The sequence below is a fragment of the Nerophis lumbriciformis genome, linkage group LG33, assembly GCF_033978685.3.
Source record: "Nerophis lumbriciformis linkage group LG33, RoL_Nlum_v2.1, whole genome shotgun sequence".
Classification (NCBI taxonomy): Eukaryota; Metazoa; Chordata; class Actinopteri; order Syngnathiformes; family Syngnathidae; genus Nerophis; species Nerophis lumbriciformis.
This window is the reverse complement of record NC_084580.2, coordinates 8,467,029-8,491,500: the sequence shown is the minus strand read 5'-3', so window position 1 is coordinate 8,491,500 and position 24,472 is coordinate 8,467,029. Positions and strand designations below refer to the sequence as shown.

Genomic DNA, 24,472 nt, shown 5'->3' with positions numbered 1-24,472 from the left:
AGGTGTTCCTAATGTTGTGGTCAGTGAGGGAATACATCTCCATAATAGAAAAACAATGCTTTTAAAGAGCTGATATATTTAAAAAATAAAGTATTCATTAATATTAATGCATGCCATTATGCTCTACATGTGTGTGTCTTCCTGTAAGTTGTATTTAAGCTTTCATTTAGTGATCTCTCCACTTACAGTCCTGCCGCTAAAATGCCATAGGACTGTTTGATTATGCATGCAAACATGAGTGACAGCAGCACTTTAATGGAACTATTACTATGACCAGCATGATAATGGAATTGTGAATCCAGTGAGGCTGAATTTAAAATTCATGAAAGGAAACAGCACTAAATGCATGTTTTCTGGAAAGTTGTAAGTGATAATAAATGGAGACTACCTTCACCATTATTGTTTTGGTTGGAATGTGAGATTTGCAAACAGGCACTGATAGTGCATGTTCTCCTGTCTGCCGACATTGGATTGTGCCCTTGTCTTACACACACACACACACACACACACACACACACACACACACACACACACACACACACACGGCCATAATTTCCCCTGAGCCTTTGCTATGCCCGCACACACTGCTGTTGTAAATTAGCTAATGTAATGCAGCTGCATGCCCGCCACGCCCTACGCCCCTCTACCATATAGCGTGTGGCGTAACCATGGTAATAGGGGAGGATTAATGTCTGTGTGCTTCATTGAAAGTTAGAATGTCGAGAGTCAATCAGGAGAGGAGAAGACACGCTTGAATGTAAATGGGAGACTGTCTTTGGAATTTATGTACATTTAAAAAATAAAAAAAAACTACAGTGGCACTCACTTGACTGCTTATATCCTCCAAGGCCAAACACATTTTCATACAATCTACAATTGTATACTTGTGGGCATGAATGTCAATGATTGGATCTGTTATTTTTCCAGTGTGGATGTACTTCTTAAATTATCTTTGAAAACAAGAATTGGGTGCACATTTTTTTGGTTTATGTTGCATTTTCCTTAATTTAGACAGGATCAAAATCATACATACAGTACGTGCTAAACACTATATGATGAATCTTTTCATAGTTAGAGCTGAAGGTTCCAGATAGCCCTATTAACTTATCACGAGTGACCACGACCGCTGCTAGTTTTTCCTTCGGGGTGTAGCAGTATGCCATAATCACAGATTTTTTTCCCCCCAGGAATATAAATTACTTTTTTCCACATTATTGGCTTTAGTGTTATGGTTGTGATTCAGCATTGTTGGCGTGATCCCAGGACGCAAAGAAGGCAGGCGGTGTGAGAGCAGAAGGTCCCTTTATTAGGTACCAGGAAATCAAGCAAAACAAAAGAAAAAAGTGCATTTACACATTTCACCAGAGCACAGACTCGGAGCAGTTGGTAACGTCCAATGGGTTTTGGTCTAGGCCAGAGGTGTCAAACGTATGGCCCGCAAAATAAGTTTGTAAAGTAAAAATATGAGCTGCAGTTTTTTTAATTAAATAAACTGCTGTTCTAAATGTGTCCACTGAATGTCACAATAGCAATTCCAGTGTAACCCACATCACACTGTTTAGGATGACATGTCAGCTGACTTTAAGCGCCCTGTGGATTGGCTGCCGCTACTCCAATCAGCGCAAGTACAAGCAATCAGCTGCTCCTGTTGCGGCTGGAGGCAGACGAATGATGTAATGACGCACCATACATTTTTTATTGTAAATTATCCACTCAACAGATAAAGTAACAAAACGGCAAGATGCAAAGATTTAAGTCTTTGTAGTTAAAATTCTGTGTAGCACTTGCAATTTGTTGACTGCGTGAAATGCACTCTAAACGCCATTGTAAAATTGTGTTTCTGCATTTGTTGTTTCTTATATTTTATTTTATGCATAAATCTACCATGTTCACATTGGTTAAGTTTATAGTTATGTCACCTTTAATTCGGTCATTTTGACAATTGTTTTGATTATATTATAATTGTAAGATTTGAATGATGATACATTAATGTGTTGTGGCAGTTGTGGATGTCACCAATGCTGCGGTGTGAGTAAACACTTGTTTTCTTTTCCGAACACGTCTTTAATGGTGAACTGCCAACATCAGAATGCTAAACAGGAAGTGCTTAAAGTTTAATGGCTTTGTAAAAACACTAAGACAAAGTCTAAGTTCATTGTGTTCTTCATGGTGTTTTGAAACTGCACCAATTTTTTCCTCAGAATTTTCAACCTTATTAAAGTGTTTTGCCAATAGGATTATTTGTAATGTGTATATTTTTAGAATGACCTTGTTCTATTTTTGGCTAAGGTAAAACAAAGACAACTATTTTCAAAGTTGTCTTTATTTTTAAATTATTATGCCTTGATTTTACCTGTCCAGCCCGTGTTGGAATAGATTTTCCTCCATGCGACCTCTGAGCTAATGAGTTTGACACCCCTGGTCTAAGCATTCCATTTTTTTTAAGTTTTCTTTATTCAAGCCATTTTATTCCTTGAACTCTCCTGTGTGCCTTATCATCAGAATGGGAGCGTCCGACAACATCTACAAAGGGCGCAGCACCTTCATGGAGGAGCTGATGGAGGCGTCAGAGATTATTTCCCACGCAACTGAGCGTTCCCTGGTCATCTTGGACGAGCTTGGTCGGGGCACCAGCACCCACGATGGCATCGCCATAGCCTATGCTACCCTTGAGTACTTCATCCGAGATGTAAGTCAGTGACTTCTTTGTTTTTTGACAATAAGCATTGTGGGATGTGGATGCCTGTTCTATTAACATTCAAGTTAATTGCCTTCAATATGGAAATTTGAGTGCATGTTTGTGCGCGCCTTTGACCGAACTCGCAGGCCTTTTATTGTTTTGAAAAGAAAGACACAAGGCAACTGGTAGGCTTCGGCAGGACAGCAGCTCTTCAGAACTAACATAAATTAAGGAACGACTTAATTGATAGTGTTAATAACTAGTTTTGCTGCAATGGAAAAGAAGGCATAAAGTGATCTCGCAGTGCCTCATTTGTTCACAGGGACACGTTGGTTGCCGCAGTGGTCCTGTGAAACAGCAACACATAATAAAGACAGATGCAGGGCTGCTCACCTCTGTGGTCATAAGGGGATGTTTGTGTGAGACACTGTGATGTTCATGTCCGTTGTTATTATAATGATTTATTCTGTGTGCATCCAGTTTAGAAACGTGCAGATACAGTGTATGGATTATAGGCGCCTTGCACATACAGGAAGTCAAAATACACCTTTTCCACTCTTTTTGAAAGGCTTATTAGCCCCCTATCTCTACCGTGCTGAACTTGGCCATAATCCCCCCTTCTTCTCCAGGCCCTGCCTGTGCTCACACTGGGCGTCTGTGCTTTTGCCAGTTTGCTTGTATTATTGTGCAAGGTGGCGGCTGTTTCAATTAATTGAAAGAACCATGTTTACATTGATTGAATTTACTTCATTGTCATGCTGTTAAAGGGGAACATTATCACAATTTCAGAATTGTTAAAACCATTAAATATCAGTTCCCAGTGGCTTATTATATTTTTCGAAGTTTTTTTCAAAATTTTACCCATCACGCAATATCCCTAAAAAAAAGCTTCAAAGTGCCTGATTTTAACCACCCGTCCATTTTCCTGTGACGTCACATAGTGAAGCCAACACAAACAAACATGGCGGAAAGAACAGCAAGCTATAGCGACATTAGCTCGGATTCAGACTCGGATTTCAGCGGCTTAAGCGATTCAACAGATTACGAATGTATTGAAACGGATGGTTGTAGTGTGGAGGCAGGTAGCGAAAACGAAATTGAAGAAGAAACTGAAGCTATTGAGCCATATCGGTTTGAACCGTATGCAAGCGAAACCGACGAAAACGACACGACAGCCAGCGACACGGGAGAAATCGAGGACAAATTCGGCGATCGCCTTCTAACCAACGATTGGTATGTGTTTGTTTGGCATTAAAGGAAACTAACAACTATGAACTAGGTTTACAGCATATGAAATACATTTGGCAACAACATGCACTTTGAGAGTGCAGACAGCCCAATTTTCATCAATTAATATATTCTGTAGACATACCCTCATCCGCGCTCTTTTCCTGAAAGCTGATCTGTCCAGTTTTGGAGTTGATGTCAGCAGGCCAGGGAAGCTAGGGTCAATAGGGGGTTTAGCTCGCTCGTCTGCGGGAACAAACTGTTGCCATTGCTTGCCGTGCTAGCGAGGTCCTTTGTCCCTGAATTGCTCACACACTCCGGCAGATTCAATGGGGGTCTGGCGGCAGATTTCTTTGACTTTATCGTTGGAAATGCATCTGCTTTGAGTGTCGCAGGATATCCACACATTCTTGCCATCTCTGTCGTAGCATAGCTTTCGTCGGTAAAGTGTGCGGAACAAACGTCCAATTTCTTGCCACTTTCGCATCTTTGGGCCACTGGTGCAACTTGAATCCGTCCCTGTTCGTGTTGTTACACCCTCCGACAACACACCGACGAGTCATGATGTCTCCAAGGTACGGAAAACAGTCGAAAAAACGGAAAATAACAGAGCTGATTTGACTTGGTGTTTGAGAAAATGGCGGATTGCTTCCCGATGTGGCGCCACGTTGTGACGTCATCGCTCCGAGAGCGAGTATTAGAAAGGCGTTTAATTCGCCAAAATTCACCCATTTAGAGTTCGGAAATCGGTTAAAAAAATATATGGTCTTTTTTCTGCAACATCAAGGTATATATTGACGCTTACATAGGTCTGGTGATAATGTTCCCCTTTAAATTTAGTAGTATATAGTCTCGAGTAAACAAGCATGCCATGAAGTTTGATTGTAAGATTATTTTCAGTATTTGTGTTTTATTTCTATTGTCGTTAGTAACCTGCATTACAATCATATTATGACTTGGCTACATTGCGTGCATGCATGCAATCGCGCTGTGCCATAGCCCGCCTATGTCCTTCATGCCTGAGGAGCTGAAGTGCTCTGAACTTAAAGGTGGCACACAATGCAAAACCAACTTTTCTTACATTTTGGCACCTGTTTTTGTGTATTTGGGATCCCCATAACTATCGGAAATTTGAATCCAAACCATGGAGGTGTGGCGTAGATATAATGAAAAACACTTTTGCCTCTTTGAGACGATTGTTACGCATTTTGTCTTAGTATCTTTAGCGGATATCTCCATACATAGTAGAGGTTTACCCGAAGAGCTTTGCGTGAGTCCTCCATTTAATGTAGTCGTATTCTGGTGTTGTAGTCAATAAGTTCCTTATTTTTCTCGATCCTCCCTTTGTAGGGCAGACTGGCTTGCATGGCTTTGCACATGCATGCTAAAGTCTTTCTTGCCATTTCTAATAAAAAGTAGCGTATAGTTCTAACGAATATCTTTCAGTAGACTCAATAGTAAGTGCTAAAAACTACAACATGGCTAATGGGATGGAGACCAGTGTTGCCAACTTTTCAGTAAGGAAAACAGCTATTGGCTGTCCTAAAAGTCGCTAGATGATGCCATCGCCTCATTTGCATACTTCATTGCAATGGATGCTTGAGAGGATAGGAATAACATTGTGCTAAGTATGATCAGAGCTGCAAGGTAAACTTTCTTCTGTTGATTTTTAGCTTGTTTTCTTTAAATATAAATCAGTTGAAATATTGGAGAGTCAAATTTGATCAAAAGACTGGAGGGTTGTGACATTATTCTCATCGATTTACTGACTCATTAACACAAACCATGGGATTGGGACGTTGCAGTGAATTATTTTAGCTTGACATGACAGTAAATAAATATTTACATTTACATCTTGCCTTTGAAAACCAAGGCGAAAACAGCGGCAGCTTTGCACATGCGTATTTTGTTTGTAGTCTGTACTTTGAGTGGTGAGGGTCTCTGATCTGCGCGCGCAGCAGATTGTCTGCCTGTGAATGCTCTGGAACGGGGGAGAGGCTTATGGCAGCACCCACCAGTGCTTGTTGAGGACAGTAACTGCAGCGTGCTTTCAAATCCGAGTCTCCAAGACACAAGAAAATCCTTCAATAACAACAGAAAAAGTCGCTAGATTTGTCGCTACAAGCTGTTTCCAAAAAAAGTCGCCAAGAGGATTTGGAAAGTGGCTAGATTTAGCGACAAAGTCACCAAGTTAGCAACAATTATGGAGACGCAGTCGTAGGGGCCTTGAAGAGGACTTTTGCATGTAAAGAAGACCGCCTACAAAACTGTGCATTCTGAATGGACAGTCAGAATGTGGCTAGAAAATGGTCTGTAAAACATGATCTATGCAAAATTTCGACCAAAGCACCACAATTGCATGTTATGTAGACCAAGGAAGTGTTTCAAATGTTGACAAAAATCAGAATATGACCCCTTTAAGCATGTATCAAGCACCCACACTAATTGAAAAGCCATGTGTGAGGTCAAATGTCACATATATTGAATAATAGAAACAATTTTGTGTAATTTGTGTTGCTGCTGCTGGGTTTAGTGTAAAAAACAAAAATTGTTTATCTGCAACTGCTCTGTATGAAAGAGACTTTACATTTCGGTTAATAATGTGGCATCTTCCTATTTTCATTGAATATAGTGAACTGCCGTGGGTCAGAATAAAATAGAAGCTATGTCTCAAAGCAAAAAGGTTTTTGATTACAGGAGAAATCACACTACCAGAAATATCGACACAAATGATGGAGTACTCCTCAGAAATAAATAGGAACTATGTGTGTTCTGATGGGATTACTTGAACTGACTGACTCATCCTTCTTTTTTCTCCTTTTTATTCCCACTCTTTGAGAATGACGCTTTTTTTTGGAATGGCAAGTTACATTTGAATCAGAGGCAAAAAACTTCCCTAAACTAAAACTTTGTATACAAGGTGTGAATATTTACTGTGAGCGTTACTAGGGGTGTCAACAAACTTTTTTCTAATGATTTGCGATTCTTATTTGTAACAATTCTTAATTGATTCTCAAAAAGGCAAAAATCATTTTTTATTTTTTATTTTTTTCCATTTGTTCTGTCCAGCCACTCGGGGAAATCATATTGTTGATGGAGATGCCCATATCTGCTGTACTGATTTACTTTACAAAAGACTAGTGTGGGATAATTCTATTGTTGCCTTATTTGTATTTGACTTTATTAAATGTTTGGGTAGAATTTTACTAAACAAAACCCGTTTTCTTTTAAGTTATTAAGACATTTATCACAGCTGTTTACATATTTTATGTAGGAATGTAGTTAATCATACAAACCCCGTTTCCATATGAGTTGGGAAATTGTGTTAGATGTAAATATAAACGAAATACAATGATTTGCAAATCCTTTTCAACCCATATTCAATTGAATGTACTACAAAGACAACATATTTGATGTTCAAACTCATAAACTTTGTTTTTTTTGCAAATAATAATTAACTTAAAATTTCATGGCTGCAACACATGCCTAAGTAGTTGGGGAAGGGCATGTTCACCACTGTGTTACATGGCCTTTCCTTTTAACAACACTCAGTAAACGTTTGGGAATTGAGGAGACACATATTTTAAGCTTCTCGGGTGGAATTCTTTCCCATTCTTGCTTAATGTACAGCTTAAGTTGTTCAACAGTCCGGGGGTCTCCGTTGGGGTATTTTAGGCTTCATAATGCGCCACACATTTTCAATGGGAGACAGGTCTGGACTACAGGCAGGCCAGTCTAGTACCCGCACTCTTTTACTATGAAGCCACGTTGATGTAACACGTGGCTTGGCATTGTCTTGCTGAAATAAGCAGGGGCGTCCATGGTAACGTTGCTTGGATGGCAATATATGTTGCTCCAAAACCTGTATGTACCTTTCAGCATTAATGGCGCCTTCCCAGATGTGTAAGTTACCCATGTCTTGGGCACTAATACACCCCCATACCATCACAGATGCTGGCTTTTCAACTTTGCGCCTATAACAATCCGGAGGGTTCTTTTCCTCTTTGGTCCGGAGGACACGACGTCCACAGTTTCCAAAAACAATTTGAAATGTGGACTCGTCAGACCACAGAACACTTTTCCACTTTGTATCAGTCCATATTAGATGAGCTCAGGCCCAGCGAAGCCGCCTGCGTTTCTGGGTGTTGTTGATAAACGGTTTTCGCCTTGCATAGGAGAGTTTTAACTTGCACTTACAGATGTAGCTACCAACTGTAGTTACTGACAGTGGGTTTCTGAAGTGCTCCTGAGCCCATGTGGTGATATCCTTTACACACTGATGTCGCTTGTTGATGCAGTACAGCCTGAGGGATCGAAGGTCACGGGCTTAGCTGCTTACGTGCAGTGAGTTCTCCAGATTCTCTGAACCCTTTGATGATATTACGGACTGTAGATGGTGAAATCCCTAAATTCCTTGCAATAGCTGGTTGAGAAAGGTTTTTCTTGAACAGTTCAACAATTTGCTCATGTATTTGTTGACAAAGTGGTGACCCTCGCCCCATCCTTGTTTGTGAATGACTGAGCATTTCATGGAATCTACTTTTATACCCAATCATGGCACGCACCTGTTCCCAATTTGCCTGTTCACCTGTGGGATGTTCCAAATAAGTGTTTGATGAGCATTCCTCAACTTTATCAGTATTTATTGCCACCTTTCCCAACTTCTTTGCCACGTGTTGCTGGCATCAAATTCTAAAGTTAATGATTATTTGCAAAAAAAAAATGTTTATCAGTTTGAACATCAAATATGTTGTCTTTGTAGCATATTCAACTGAATATTGGTTGAAAATGATTTGCAAATCATTGTATTCCGTTTATATTTACATCTAACACAATTTCCCAACTCATATGGAAACTGGGTTTGTAGAACTGGCAACCAATGTTATTAAAAAGTATGAATTTTAAATCGAGAATCTTTTAAAATTGAGAAATCGATTCTGAATCGAGTTGAATCGTGCAGTGCCCATAGATTCACAGCCCTAATCGTTACCCAGAACTCTCCTATTGGGCATGTAATTCACCAGAGCTGCACAGGTTGTTACTGTAATTCTCTTCCATTCTTCTGGTAGATATTAGACACCTTGCATTGCTCTACCTTACCCCTGCTTTAGGATGCTCCACAGGTGCTCAATTGGATTCAAGTGTGGCGGAGACATACTTGGCCACTCCATCACCTTCACTTTCAGCTTCCTCAGCAAGGCTCTTGTCATCATAGAGGTGTGTATGGGCTCGCATCATGTTGGAAAACTGCCATGCAGCCCAGTTTCCCAAGGAAGGGGATCATGCTCTAATTCTGAATGTCACAGTGCATGTTAGAATGCATTCATCAATCAATAGATGGCAGCTCGTGCCAGTTGCACTCATGCTGCAGCTCCAGACTATGATGCTAACCACAACAATATCTTGGTACTAGGGTTGTACGGTATACCGGTACCAACAAACTAATTAATTAAAAAAAGGTACCATACTGCCTTTGAAAAAATAACGGAACTTATTTTTTCATGGGCATGATGGCACGCCGTAGTAACGTTGTTGGTAAAATGAGCCGAGGCACATGTTGAGTGAGTCAACACACACACATGGCGAACACAAGCGGAAACAGTGTGCAGAGGAAAAATGGTAGAAACGGCAATTTTACTGGTTAATAGAGAGGGTGATCGAAGCTCAATATGGAGGAATTGGCTTCAAAACTATTGATAAAAGTGAAGCTATTAAGACGGAAGCACCGCTCTGCAAGCGGTGCCTTAAAACATGCCTTGCCTAAGGTGGCAATACGTCAAACTTATTTAAACATTTAAAGTACACACATCCAGACCTGCGTAAGGAGTTTAAAGACAGACCGGTAAGAATGTAGTTAACTAGCTCCCCTGTTGTGCCCATACAGATATGTAGACGCTGCATACAGGTGGTTGGCCAGTTGACAAATATTAGCATATTAGCGGAGTCAAAACCTCCCACATAACATAAATTAAATCAAGTGAATTGACCGAATTTCGTAACACATTTGTACAATTTGTGTTTCATCTTTAACAATGTGTGTTTTACCTGCTACCTTTCTTATCTGTGTAGTTTTAGCCAAAGTATCGTTTTTAGTATTTTACTATATATTTTCATACTTGCCAACCTTGAGACCTCCAAATTCGGGAGATGTAGGCGGGGTTGAGGTGTGGTGGGGGGTTAGAGGGTAGCGGGGGGTGTATATATTTTCAAGTATTTCTTATATATATATATATATATATATATATATATATATATATATATATATATATATATATATATATAATCCGTTCATGTATGAGTATATCCGTTCGGCCACCGTGTTCAATGGAGAAGACTGATCTACAAAATTTGCAGGCAGCATACCCCTTCCCCTTCGAGCTGTCCTGGATGAACTGAAATTATTTTTTCCAATCATTTTGGAACTTGCAAGCGTACTTCTTCTTCTTACTCGTCGTCGCCATGTCTCTTCTTCGTTCTTCTGCTTCGTCTCTGTTATGTTTTTGGACATTACCACTTGCCGTAGTTTTGAAGCAATGCATGATGGGAATCCGGATGTTGTGTGTCAGTGTATTAACGTGCCGGCTGGAATAAACACACGCTGAGAAATAGCTCCGTGACTGCCTACTTTATGGGTTATAGATAAACCTATGGATAACGGAGACATATATAATAGTCTCCTTTTCAGGTGAGAGAGGACGCTAAAGGCAGTGCCTTTAAGGCACGCCCCCAATATTGTTGTCCGGGTGGAAATCGGGAGAAATTCGGGAGAATGGTTGCCCCGGGAGATTTTCGGGAGGGGCACTGAAATTCGGGAGTCTCCCTGGAAAATCGGGAGGGTTGGCAAGTATGTATATTGTATCCGTCTTAAAGAGCAGACAAAGAGTAGCAAACATAAATCATGACGCATATAATACAATTTAAAAAAAAATGTTGTATTCTATTTTAACAACATTAGTTACATGTGCCCACTTTCCGATCAATTCAGCATAAATCCTGCTGATTTAGCAGCGTTTATGTTCCTGCCTATAATACTATAGCTTACATTTTTTCCAGTTTTCTCATGGCTTGTAGCAGTTTGATTGGACCCCCCGCTCTACGGCTGAGAGCTTGACTTAATGTATAAATAAGTGCTTTCCCACTTCATGATGAAGTCGCAACGTAGCCAGACTGCAACACCTCGCGAACATAGGCATCCAAAACTGCGTGCAAGCTCCTGCAAAAATGCATGAATCTTATGATGTTTTGGTATTGTTTAACATGAGTTTCCAATATTGTAACCACATTTATAAGTCAGAAAAGACAAAATTCATCATAAGTCCCATATATTTTACATTATTTTCATACAGAATCTTGTGGATTATAGAATATTGCAGTAAAACAGAAATGATCAGACCAGTAAAGCTGGAGCTGCTGTATGTAACAACCTGTTGCATAACCACATTGATTTGTTAGAAAAGCCTAGCTAAAAAAATCAAAATAGAAGTTTGGCTTTGCAGCAAAAACCCTTCTTGGTATACGAAGACCAACAATGGCTTTCATGCTCGCTTCCACCCACTCCTCCTCCACCTCTCTCTCCTCCTCCTCCTCCACTGCCACATCCTCTTCCTCCTCACCAGACTCGCCTGCTCGCTTCAAATTCAGACTTCTCCTCTTTTGACTCCGTTGTTATAGTAACACACCTTTCCCTGCCCTCAGCACTCACCCGGTAGGTAGTTAAGAATGTTGATAGATTTCATAATGCCACTCGTGGACGCGATGGCCTTGATGCTGAAAGAGAAAAAGAGAGAAAACTCACTTAAGCTACAAGTTGCTCGATTTAATACATGTAGGAGTCACAGTCGGCATGCATTTTGGTGTTCCCTCCTTGTTAAAAAGTCTCATTGTGCCCTCCTTCGCTTCAGCCATTATCCTCTCGTGACTGTCAGTTTTATCAGTTGACTTCACACTAGCAGCAGGTCATGCCATTAGCTTTACACCACAGTTAGCGCCACGTACACATCACACTCCTCTTTTTGCATGACACTAAATGGTACAGTAACACTTCAGTAAACAGGTGTGAGATGACACGTGTTCACTGCAAAACTACGACTCACAACATCTCACTTATGGCTTATGGTTTCTCAGAGAATCACACAGTGGGGCTGTAAACAGCCTAGTGTGCTGTTCGTTATGTCTGCACTCGTCTCCTCGCGCTGTGCTAACATTGTATAACACCTGCACAATCCAATTAAAACCATAAGCGGTAGAAAATGGATGGATGGATGGTGTTAGAGACATACATTTTTTTTAAATTGTTTTCTCATAAATTCCATTTGTCAATTAACTGGCAAGTTAAAGTTAAAGTACCAATGATTGTCACACACACACTAGGTGTGGCAAAATTATTCTCTGCATTTGACCCATCACCCTTGATCACCCCCTGGGAGGTGAGGGGAGCAGTCTTCTTCTATGGCTGCTAGGTGTGTAGTCTAAAAACACAAAAATCGGGTAAAGAAAACATTGGAAATAACAGTTGTGGCTGTAGGAAACCTCAGGATTAAGTTTTTAAAATTCACAAGATGGTTGTAGTTGTATCATGAGTGGTTAGCATCCAGCATTTTTATCTCTGCATGCACTGTAATTAATGCACAATCAACTTTCTGGACTGTTGTTTACAATAAAATTAATTTGTATTTAATACAAATTTCTGTAAATGTGTCAGTGTTAGCTATAGAGCTATTTTTAACTGTCGTCCCTCAGTAAGATATAGAATGCCAACAATTAATGCCAATAAAACGAAACAGGACATAATCATAAAGAAGTGCTCACATACATCTATGTAGGCATGCAATTAATTCATCAGTGGTGTTAATGCAGACTGAGCAGTTTGCTACTTACCACATTCTGTTGCTGCTGTGTTGTGAAATGTAATGGTAATAAAAGAACAAGTGGTCAAAGAGAGCTACGTTTTCTTTTCCGCTTTCTTTTGCACTCCAAATCATTATTAAAGTTAAAAAAAAAAAAAAAAAAAAAAAAAAAAAAAAAAATTGTTTGTCCTGTCCAGTCACTCACGTCCATATCTGCTGTACATATTTACTTTACAAAAGAGAAGTGTGGTATACTTCTCTTGTGTCCTTATTTGTATTTTACTTTATTAGATTGATTTATTTAATGTTTGGCGCAGCCTGACTGGAGCAGGGGGGATAGAAAGAAGAAAAAAAGGAAGACAGAGGGAGATAATTGCAAAGACAATAGGGGGATACGACAGTGAAACAACAACAACAACAACAGAACAACATCAGCAAAAACGATATGTGCAAATATGATACGAAAAATTATAGCAGAGAAGCAGTTAGTGAAGTAAATATTAATAACAGAAATCCAATGAACATTATTGCACTACGAATGGAGCAAAAAAATACCAATAGAAATAGCACTATTGAGCATGAATAATGACAATAATTAACAATACAATTGTTTCAGATGAAACAATACATGTATATAATGAAAACTTGAATTATGAAAAAAAAACAGATAAATGGAGGGGAAGAAAGAGAAGCGAACTTAAATAAAATAAATACAATTATATATATATATATCCATCCATCCATCTTCTTCCGCTTATCCGAGGTCGGGTCGCGGGGGCAGCAGCCTATATATATATATATATATATATATATATATATATATATATATATATATATATATATATATATATATATATATATATATATATATATACACACACATATATATATATATATGTATATGTATATATATATAGTTAAATATATATATATATATAGTTAAATATATATATATATATATAGTTAAATATAATTACTTTTTAAAGCCCGGACTCTCTTTAAGTATTGCCTGCTTTAAATTAACATGGTAATTTTAAATAGGTCCAGTTACAGTTATAGGCCTTTCTTTCCTGATATGATCAACCAGTATCGTAAAGTCTATAAAAGCTACGCCAATCAGTGTTTCAGCAAAACTTTAAATATTTCTTAAATGGGTCCAGATCCTTATAGGAACATGGTTCACCAGTTAGTGATCCCTGTGTAAGCGTGACAGGTTGGTGTCATCATATAAGCTTTATTAACTGTATTATAATTATTTTAAAGGGGACCTGATTGGGTCTAGACATGCTTTGGTGTTAATTTGGTGTAAATTTTGCTCCAAGGTCACTTTTACAAACCCGCTTTTTTGAGTGTCTGCAAGATGTTTGTTTCTGGAGGCGTTCCCAGATTGCAAATGAAACCACGCTCCATCCTCTCAAAAGTATAAGAATTTATCATTTGAAAAAAAACAAGGTTTCAATGTATATCTTCAACTTGTCACCACAATTGCTTTTCCAGACACGGTCGAAATTAAACTTCACAAAAACATTTTATAGGTTCACCCAGCCACATTGGGTACACCTGCAAAAAAGCTGCTTTTAGCACCATTTACTACAGCATGTCACTGCATGTCACACGCGTATGTTATGCCACGATTAGATGAAAAGGATAGTGTAGCCTACATTTTTTGTCTTGCCTCACAGCCTGAAGCATAGGGGGAAAGGCTTCTCCTCCTCGGACTGAGCGCTTTACTAAAGCCTGGTTTATACTCTCGCGCCATGTAACTTACGTAATCGACGCTCTTGCCTCCTCCCGCTGCGCACCCTCCCGCAAGCCTTGCGTGCACCTCCGAAAAGTTACTAGCTTCGTGTCACCACAAAGCTGTGATAGGTAACTTTTGAAAAGGATCCCCAAGCACAGGAGAGAAAATGTTGTGCTGTAAGCACAAATTAATGTATAAGATAAAGCAGCTGTGGTTGTGTACTTAATATCTCGGTGCACTTTAAAAACAATTACTTAATGTGTTGTTGTGTCCAGAAGAAGTCACAAAGTACGACACTCTTTTTAACTTTTATTGCCAAGCTTGTGCGAACAGGTTCAATTCCGACACATATTATTTTTCTTGCACACGTCTTTTTCTCTCACACACATTTCCTCAGTCTCCGTCAATCATCTTTCAAGCAGGTTATGTTCGCGAACATGAAAGCTCTGAACATCAATAACACATGAACACAAAACATACTATCAGCAGGTCATTACAATAGTTATTTAACAGTTTTGTTCATTTAAAATTTACTAACGTGTCCCAAACGACAAAATGTGTTGCAAATGTTCCCATCCTCTTCTGCGACTCGTTCAGGGCTTGCACAATCAATATTCACATACATATTTTTCTCTGGTTTATGAATAAAACGTCCATTAAAATTAAACAGATGTTTCTGAATTATTTGTTCCAGTGCCAACAAAATTGTCGACCTTGTGGTTGTCTTTTGCTCGTCACAAGATGGTAAATATCTAGCCAACAACAGCTGTGTTTGCTTTTTCTGGAGACGCTGCCCTTTAGTGTTTTGGAAGAGAATTGCACTTTAAAAGTCAGCCCCAACAAAAGGGCTAAAACCAACCAAAACGCCTTCACACGGGACGCAAGTTACGTAGCGCGAGAGTGTATCCCAGCCTTAAGTGTCCTAAAAAGTGCATTCACCCCGCTGTTAGGTCATAATGTATCCAGACTGCAAAACCACGCGAACAGAGACATCCAACACTGCGTGCAAGCTCACACTAAAATGCATGAACCTTATGATTTGACGCTCTGATATTGTTTTAACATATATCCAACATTGTAACAGTTAAGTTAGAAAATAAGAAAATCATTGTAAGTCCCATTTAAGTAAATTCTTTAACCATTTTACCAATGTAAAGAAAAATTAACCACTGCCAAACAGAAAACATCACCATACTCTGATAACAAGTGACATTTTCACCACTTTCAATGAGAGACTTTTTACCCCATTTAATTTAGGTATATTCTTCTATTTTGGGGACAAATGTCACCAAAATCTAAAGAAAAAGAAAAAAACATGTTTAATTATAGAGGCTTCGCTGAGGTTTGGTTAGGTACGATTAAGTTGAATAAAATGAATGAACTATCAATTCAACAACTTCCCAATTACAAAACCCAAAACCAGTGAAGTTGGCACGTTGTGTAAATCGTAAATAAAAACAGAATACAATGATTTGCTAATCCTTTTCAACCTATGTTCAATTAAATAGACTGCAAAGACAAGATACTTAACGTTCGAACTGGAAACCTTTATTTTTTGCAAATATTAGCTCATTTGGAATTTGGTGCCATGATTGGGTATAAAAGCAGCTTCCATGAAATGCTCAGTCATTCACAAACAAGGATGGGGCGAGAGTCACCACTTGGTGAACAAATGCGTGAGAAAATTGTCGAACAGTTTAAGAACAACATTTCTCAACGAGCTATTGCAAGGAATTTAGGGGTTTCACAATCTACGGTCCGTAATATCATCGAAAGGTTCAGAGAATCTGGAGAAATCACCGCACGTAAGCAATGATATTACGGACCTTCGATCCCTCAGGGGATACTGCATCAAAAACCGACATCACTGTGTAAAGGATATCACCACATGGGCTCAGGAACACTTCAGAAAACCACTGTCAGTAACTACAGTATGTCGCTACATCTGTAGTTAAAACTGTATTATGCAAACCGAAAGCCATTTATCAACAACACCCAGAAACGCTGCCGGCTTCGCTGGGTCCGAGATCATCTAAGATGGACTGATGCAAAGTGTAAAAGTGTTCTGTGGTCTGACGAGTCCACATTTCAAATTGTTTTTAGAAACTGTGGATGTTGTGTCCTCCGGAACAAAGAGGAAAAGAACCATTCGGATTGTTGTAGGCACAAAGTTCAAAAGCCAGCATCTGTGATGGTATGGGGGTGTATTAGTGCCCAAGGCATGGGTAACTTACACATCTGTGAAGGCACCATTAATGCTGAAAGGTACATACAGGTTTTGGAGCAACATATGTTGCCATCCAAGCAACATTATCATGGACGCCCCTGCTTATTTCAGCAAGAAAATGCCTAGCCATGTGTTACAACAGTGTGGCTTCTTTGGCCTGCCTGCAGTCCAGACCTGTCTCCCATTGAAAATGTGTGGCGCATTATGAAGCCTAAAATACCACAACAGAGACCCCGGACTGTTGAACAACTTAAGCTGTACATCAAAGAAGAATGGAAAAAAAATTCCTCCTGAAAAGCTTAAAAAATTGGTCTCCTCAGGTCCCAAATGTTTACTGAGTGTTGTTAAAAGGAAAGGCCATGTAACACAGTGGTAAAAATGCCCCCGTGCCAACTTTTTTGCAACGTGTTGCTGCCATTAAATTCTTTGATTGATTTGATTATTTGCAAAAAAAAATGTTTCTCAGTTTGAACATTAAATACCTTGTCTTTGCAGTGTATTCAATTGAATATACGTCAAATAATTGTATTTTATTTTTATTTACGAATTACACAATGCGCCAACTTCACTGGTTTTGGGTTTTGTAGACGAATTGAGATTTTGGAAGACAAACTACAATATTTATTGGGTTACACTGTGGTAGTATACTAGTTAACATAGTATTATTCTGGATAACCACAAAGTCTTTGTTCTTTTGATGAAGCGACTCTACACCATTGCAAACCACAACCACAAAAACGAACACATTGCATCCCAAGTGTGTCCATATCATGGCATCATTTAGCTGAGCTTTATCTTAAGTTACCAGACTCCCAACCAGGCCCCATGAAGCTGCCTCAATCTAATGGCTCTTATTGCGCATAAAAACAAAAAATAAAGGTCATGTGCTGTTCACATAATTGTTGAACCCAAACAAGATAACATATGAGCGACATGTTAACACATGCAGTACTCTTTATCCATGTTGGCTCTTAAATGCACAGAGGAGCGCTTTGTTAGCTCTGAAGAATTGCAGTTGCATCTACTTGAATGGAAAAGTGCTACTGCTTGGAGACGGCGATGCTGTGCTGCCACCTCTAGCCTTTCGCTTAGGATCACATTGCCCGCAACTTCAATGTGTGCACATGCTGGTATCCCACTGGCTCTTTGACAGCATGTGATTAGGAAACAGCAGTCAGAAGAGTCTCTATAGGGGACATGAGCCAGGTGACAATTTAGAGTGTAACATTACTGTAGAAGAGGAAGCTGGTGGAATTTTTTGAGAGGATTTTACTTGGCATTATTGGATCTCTGTAGTGCAGTGTTTTTCAACCACTGTGCCGCGGCACACTAGTGTGCCGTGAGATAGAGTCTGGTGTGCCGTGGGAGAATATGTAATTTCGCCTATTTGGGTTAAAAATATTTTTTGCCGACCCCTGGCTTAAACCAAAAATAAACAAAAGGCGAGTGCCGCTAAGAAAAGGCATTGAAGCTTAGGGAAGGCTATGCAAAACGAAACTAAAACTGAACTGGTTGCAAAGTAAACAAAAACAGAATGCTGGAAGACAGCAAAGACTTACAGCGTGTGGAGCAGACAGCGTCCACAAATTACATCCGAACATGACATGACAATCAACAATGTACAGAAGACATGAAACTTCTACAGGAAAATACCAACAAAACAGGAAAAGCCACCAAAATAAGAGCGCAAGACAAGAACTAAAACACTACACACAGGAAGACACCAAAAAACCCCAAATAAGTCACAGCGTGATGTGACAGTACTTTGAGACAAGAGCTATAGTCATGCATGGTTGGTTATGGTTTGAATTCTTATCCAAAACTTGTGAGAACAATTTTTTATTGTCAATATCAGCTACTGAGTTTAATGTTTTTATGTTTTCTGCTGGTGGTGTGCCTCCGCATTTTTTCAATTATGACAAAAATGTGCCTTGGCTCAAAAAAGGTTGAAAAACACTGCTTTAGTGTATACACAGTAGGCACTTTATTACAAGTGTCTCATTGGCTCTTCAATCTTACCGAATGCTGCACTAATTGCATATTAGAACATGTTACATGCATTTATCATGTTACACTGACTGCACAATCATTTACGATTCCTAAACATCAAACTCCTTTCATTGAACATATTGAAGTGCCTGGTCAATGCTATTATTGCATTCTGGTCCTTTACTGTAGTTGGTAGTGATGCACATGATAGCAGACTGTTTCTCCTTAACTCCATCTGTTTATTCTGGTAGTTCCATTCCGCACTTTGTCTTACTTGTTTTTTGCGCGATCCTACAAATGTATTACCTCACAATTGTCAATTTAACTCGATTCACACTTGATTGTGGTAGAGCAGGGGTGTCAAACTAATTTTAGATCGGGGGCCACATGGAGAAAAATCTACTCCCAAGTGGGCCGGACTGGTAAAATCACGTCATAACTTAAAAATAAAGACAACTTCAGATTGTTTTTTTTGTTTAAAAATTGAACAAGCCCATTCTGAAAATGTACAAATCTTAATGTTGTTGTTTTTTTTTTACACTTACATGTTGCGGTTAATAATATTCTACCTTTATTTGTCGTTATTTCTACTTTCTGAATAAATTATGTGATAATGTTCATCAGTCAACTCATTGGTGTTAATTTTCAATCTCTCAAGATAAAAAAATAATATCAAAATACAATTACAAGATGTTATTTATGTAGTTTGCTCATTTTCCTCGACTGATGTACTAACATCATGTGTTTTTTTTTTGTTTTTTTTTTACATATGTAGCATCATCTATAAAGATACAAATAATTGCTATTGTGACATCTAGTGGACAAATTTAGAACAGCAGTTTCTTTCATTCAAAAATTTCGGCTAATTTTTATACTTAGAAAACTAATCTCGCGGGCCGGATAAAACCTGTTCACGGGCCTGATCCGGCCTACGTTTGACACCCCTGTGGTAGAGGTAATGAAAGTATTTTATTCTATTGTAAATTATTGGGAAACTGTGTTGGCCCTGCGATGAGATGGTGACTTGTCTAGGGTGTACCCCGCTATCCGCCTGAGTTCAGCTGGGATAGGCTCCAGCACCCCTGCGACACCCAGAGGGACAAGTTGTAGAAGATGGATGGATGGATGAAAACTTATAGGGGGTTTTATTGCCTCAGAATTAAATGGAATAACATTTAAATTTTGACTAGTGAACAAATGAAATAAGTCGAGTCAGTTTTGTTTGTATAGCTCCAATTAACAACAGAAGTTATCTCAAGACACACGTGGTTGTCCATAAGTGTGGCCCAGTGGTAATTTTTGGACCCTGGCTTCTTTTAAAAATAAAATTGGTTGTCAATTAGATGCATTATTAAATATTACGGTAATTGGCTTTATCACATATACAATTGTCCCTCGTTTTTTGCTGTTCATTGGTTCCAGATATGCCGGCGATAAACTCATTTATGAGTCAGGAATCATGTATTATAAATCAAGTATTTTCATTGCGAGAACATAAAAAGACTGTTAAAGGGGAACATTATCACCAGACCTATGTAAGCGTCAATATATACCTTGATGTTGCAGAAAAAAGACCATATATTTTTTTAACCGATTTCCGAACTCTAAATGGGTGAATTTTGGCGAATTAAACGCCTTTCTATTATTCGCTCTCGGAGCGATGACGTCACGACGTGACGTCACATCGGGTAGCAATCCGCCATTTTTCAAACACATTACAAACACCGAGTCAAATCAGCTCTGTTATTTTCCGTTTTTTCGACTGTTTTCCGTACCTTGGAGACATTATGCCTCGTCGGTGTGTTGTCGGAGGGTGTAACAACACGAACAGGGACGGATTCAAGTTGCACCAGTGGCCCAAAGATGCGAAAGTGGCAAGAAATTGGACGTTTGTTCCGCACACTTTACCGACGAAAGCTATGCTACGACAGAGATGGCAAGAAAGTGTGGATATCCTGCAACACTCAAAGCAGATGCATTTCCAACTGGACTGGACAGATCAGCTTTCAGGAAAAGAGAGCAGATGAGGGTATGTCTACAGAATATATTAATTGATGAAAACTGGGCTGTCTGCACTCTCAAAGTGCATGTTGTTGCCAAATGTATTTCATATGCTGTAAACCTAGTTCATAGTTGTTAGTTTCCTTTAATGCCAAACAAACACATACCAATCGTTGGTTAGAAGGCGATCGCCGAATTCGTCCTCGCTTTTCCCGTGTCGCTGGCTGTCGTGTCGTTTTCGTCGGTTTCGCTTGCATACGGTTCAAACCGATATGGCTCAATAGCTTCAGTTTCTTCTTCAATTTTGTTTTCGCTACCTGCCTCCACACTACAACCATCCGTTTCAATACACTCGTAATCTGTTGAATAGCTTAAGCCGCTGAAATCCGAGTCTGAATCCGAGCTAATGTCGCTATATCTTGCTGTTCTATCCGCCATGTTTGTTTGTATTGGCATCACTGTGTGACGTCACAGGAAAATGGACGGGTGTATATAACGATGGTTAAAATCAGGCACTTTGAAGGTTTTTTTAGGGATATTGCGTGATGGGTAAAATTTTGAAAAAAACTTCGAAAAATAAAATAAGCCACTGGGAACTGATTTTTAATGGTTTTAACCCTTCTGAAATTGTGATAATGTTCCCCTTTAAATACATTTGTCAACATTTAGAGAGCTCTCTAGAGATGAAATAACACCCTTGAATCACCTTTACACTATTAATTAATATAGTAATGCTGTCTGAGGCTGAGCCAATCAGTGGCCACAATAATGAACAGGGGCGACTGACAGTAGTTTTGATATTTTTAATTTATTCAGCCATTTTTATGCTTGAAAATGCTTAGTTTAGGACCAAGAAAATTGTAGAATATGCTAAAAAAAAAAAAAAAGATGAAAAATAAATCTGCAATGTTGTGAAGCCTCAATATTTGAAGCGTGATGTGGCGAGGAATGACTGCAAAACAAAACTTATATAACTTCTAATACAGTATATCGACCTACATTGTATGCGTTTTGGACTTCCGGTAGCTCTCTTGGCACGCGTCATTAATACCCAGTTGCCAAACAGAAGGTCGTGTGTCCGATCCTCATTCATAGTTGAAAATATAGTAAGGTTTATTATTCGTTTTTAAGGTTGTTAATATTGTTTAATACGCAATACTTCATCAGAATAATAAAGTAGTACATTCTTTCTATAACACCATCAAGCTTATTTCATTGCAGCGCCATCTGCTGGATGTGGTGGGTGACACCACAATGTAAGCAGACCCTAACAGGAATAAGTGAAAATCAATACTTTCCAGATCTGCATCAAGTCTTTAGTTAGCCCATCCCACACCTACAAAGTTTTCTTGAAATAAATATTTTAGTTTTTGCTCACTAAGTCAGCAACAAATCCACGCTTTGTAGCGTTAATAATTAATAATAGTGTATTCTATTCTAAACAAAGATTGTTTATTTATATCCTAAATCTGTCTTTGAAAGTGTTTAAACTACCGTACTGTGCTGGCACTAAGATGTAGAAGACTGGAAACAATCAAAGTGAATAATCTTCCCTCGCGCGTGAACTTTCTATCAACTAATCGATGAATGTCAACTAATCGCTTCAGCTCTAATTTCATCTGCAGCTTTGCCCAATGATGCTGTCAGTGCACCCTGGGGTGGTCTGCTAACGAGCGGCCGTTAGCATCCAATCAGTCCATTATTCAGGTTGCCTGCTGCTGACATAGCTCTCCATTTGTTTGTACCTTTCAATGTAGGTGGACAACAGTGATTTAAAGTAATGTGAGTGTGTGTGTAATATATGCGTTACCGTGGGTTCAGGTCTGTGTCTTTAGTTGGGAAGTGTGTGGGCGTCGCCATGCTTGCCTCGTTTATAGAGAGGTATTTCTACTGACATGTGACCTTTGTCACACCGAGCAAGGTACAGTAGTAGACTGGGTTTAAGAGCCAGCAGTTCTGATGTAAAACATGCAGAGAGCCATGTGTTGCCAACCCACAATGCATAATTTTTACTGGTGGTTTGGGACATATTTAATCCAACTTTCAGGACTATGTGTCCCATTTGCATCCGAGCGAGGCATTAAGATAAGCGGGAGAATTAAATGCATTTGTTGTGGTGAGGAGTCGTACTGCGAGGGCCAGCTGGTGCGTATTTGAGTTAGCAGCACAACAATTTAATGAGAGACTATAATCAGCAACACTCAGGCTTGTCATTGTTGAGAAAATGAGCGTCAGTGTTTCTGCCAAAAACCTGCAAAACTCATGTTTTCTAAAAGTGGTTTATTAGTCCACTAAGCCTGTCCTAATATGGATACAATGTAGTCACAAATCCTCTTTGTTCTTCAGCATGGACAGACTGTTACATAATTGTTACCACCTACCATTTGTTGTGTTATTTCCTTTTTTTTTAATCCTTATTTTTCCAGTCCTACATATCTCTTTTGTACTCGGATAAAGAAACCATCCTTGTCAAAGCATGTACATGAACATTAAACATGACATCTTGTTAGAATAAAAGTCTAAGGACAAACATTTTACAAACCCCAAAACCAGTGCAGTTGGCACTTTGCGTAAATCGAAAATAAAAACAGAATACGATGATTTGCAAATCCTTTTCAACCTGTATTCAATTGAATAGACTGCAAAGACATGATACGTTAACGTTCGAACTGGAAAACGTTATTTTTTGCAAATATTAGCTCATTTGGAATTTGATGCCTGCAACATGTTTCAAAAAGGCTGGCACAAGTGGCAAAAAAGACTGAGAAAGTTAAGGAATGCTCATCAAACACTTATTTGGAAAATCCCACAGGTGAACAGGCTAATTGGGAACAGGTGGGTGCCATAATTGGGTATAAAAGCAGCTTCCATGAAATGCTCAGTCATTCACAAACAAGGATGGGGCGAGGGTCATCACTTTGTAAACTAATGCGCGAGCAAATTGTTTAAGAACAACATTTCTCAACGAGCTATTGCAAGGAATTTAGGGATTTCACCATCTACAGTCCGTAATATCATCGAAAGGTTCAGAGAATCTGGAGAAATCATATTTAATTCAGGGGTTGAATATGCTTTGGTGGCTGTATCTCTCCTTGTCCATAAACATGGTATTGTGGGATTACATTATAATCACTTCATTGTATTGTTGTCAACTATTCCCCCATAGTAGTTAAAGTTGTGCATGTGTTAGTAACCCTGTTATTATGTAACTGCATTATGCCTAACACTGGTTGTCACACATCTCCTTTTCTTCCATGTTTCTCCTTTACTAGGTATTTCCATGGTTCTGCACTTTGGCGCTTTTCTATCTACAACTTGTTTATGCTGCTGCGTTAAGGCGAGCTCTGTCGTCCTCCTCCAAATCCTCTTGTGAGACTAACCTTGTGCAGCAGCTACGCCTCAAAGGCTGTAATTGGTTGGCTTTTAGTACCTGTCCTGTGTTGATGCAATTCAATGAGGCATACTGCCCACCTTTGCAAAAATGCCATCTTTGTTTGCAATTAAAGTATTGTAAAACAGCACAAATTCCAATGAAACACAATCCCTCTCTAGTTACCATTATTTCTTAATATCAAAGGAAGCTAACAGGGTAAATCATGACACGCTAAGTGTCATGGTTTTTACCAGAAAACACTGCCCCAAGAATTGAATGGCTGATGCAGAACTTTGAAAGACTCATGACGGTGCCTCATTGGACAGCGTATTTACCACAGTACACAGAAGCAAAAACTAGCTGCATCCGCAACAGAGGGATAAAAGAG

General features: G+C 39.1%; 1 protein-coding gene across 3 annotated transcripts in view; it reads left to right on the top strand.

Moving 5' to 3' along the window:
- Positions 1-24,472, top strand: part of msh3 (mutS homolog 3 (E. coli)) — a 98,906-nt gene that overhangs the window by 58,940 nt on the left and 15,494 nt on the right. For all 3 annotated transcript variants that reach the window (XM_061928766.2, XM_061928768.2, XM_061928767.2), the window contains exon 21: positions 2,503-2,689. In XM_061928766.2, coding sequence (XP_061784750.1) covers positions 2,503-2,689 — 187 coding nt within the window. The remainder of the gene's footprint in view (positions 1-2,502; positions 2,690-24,472) is intronic.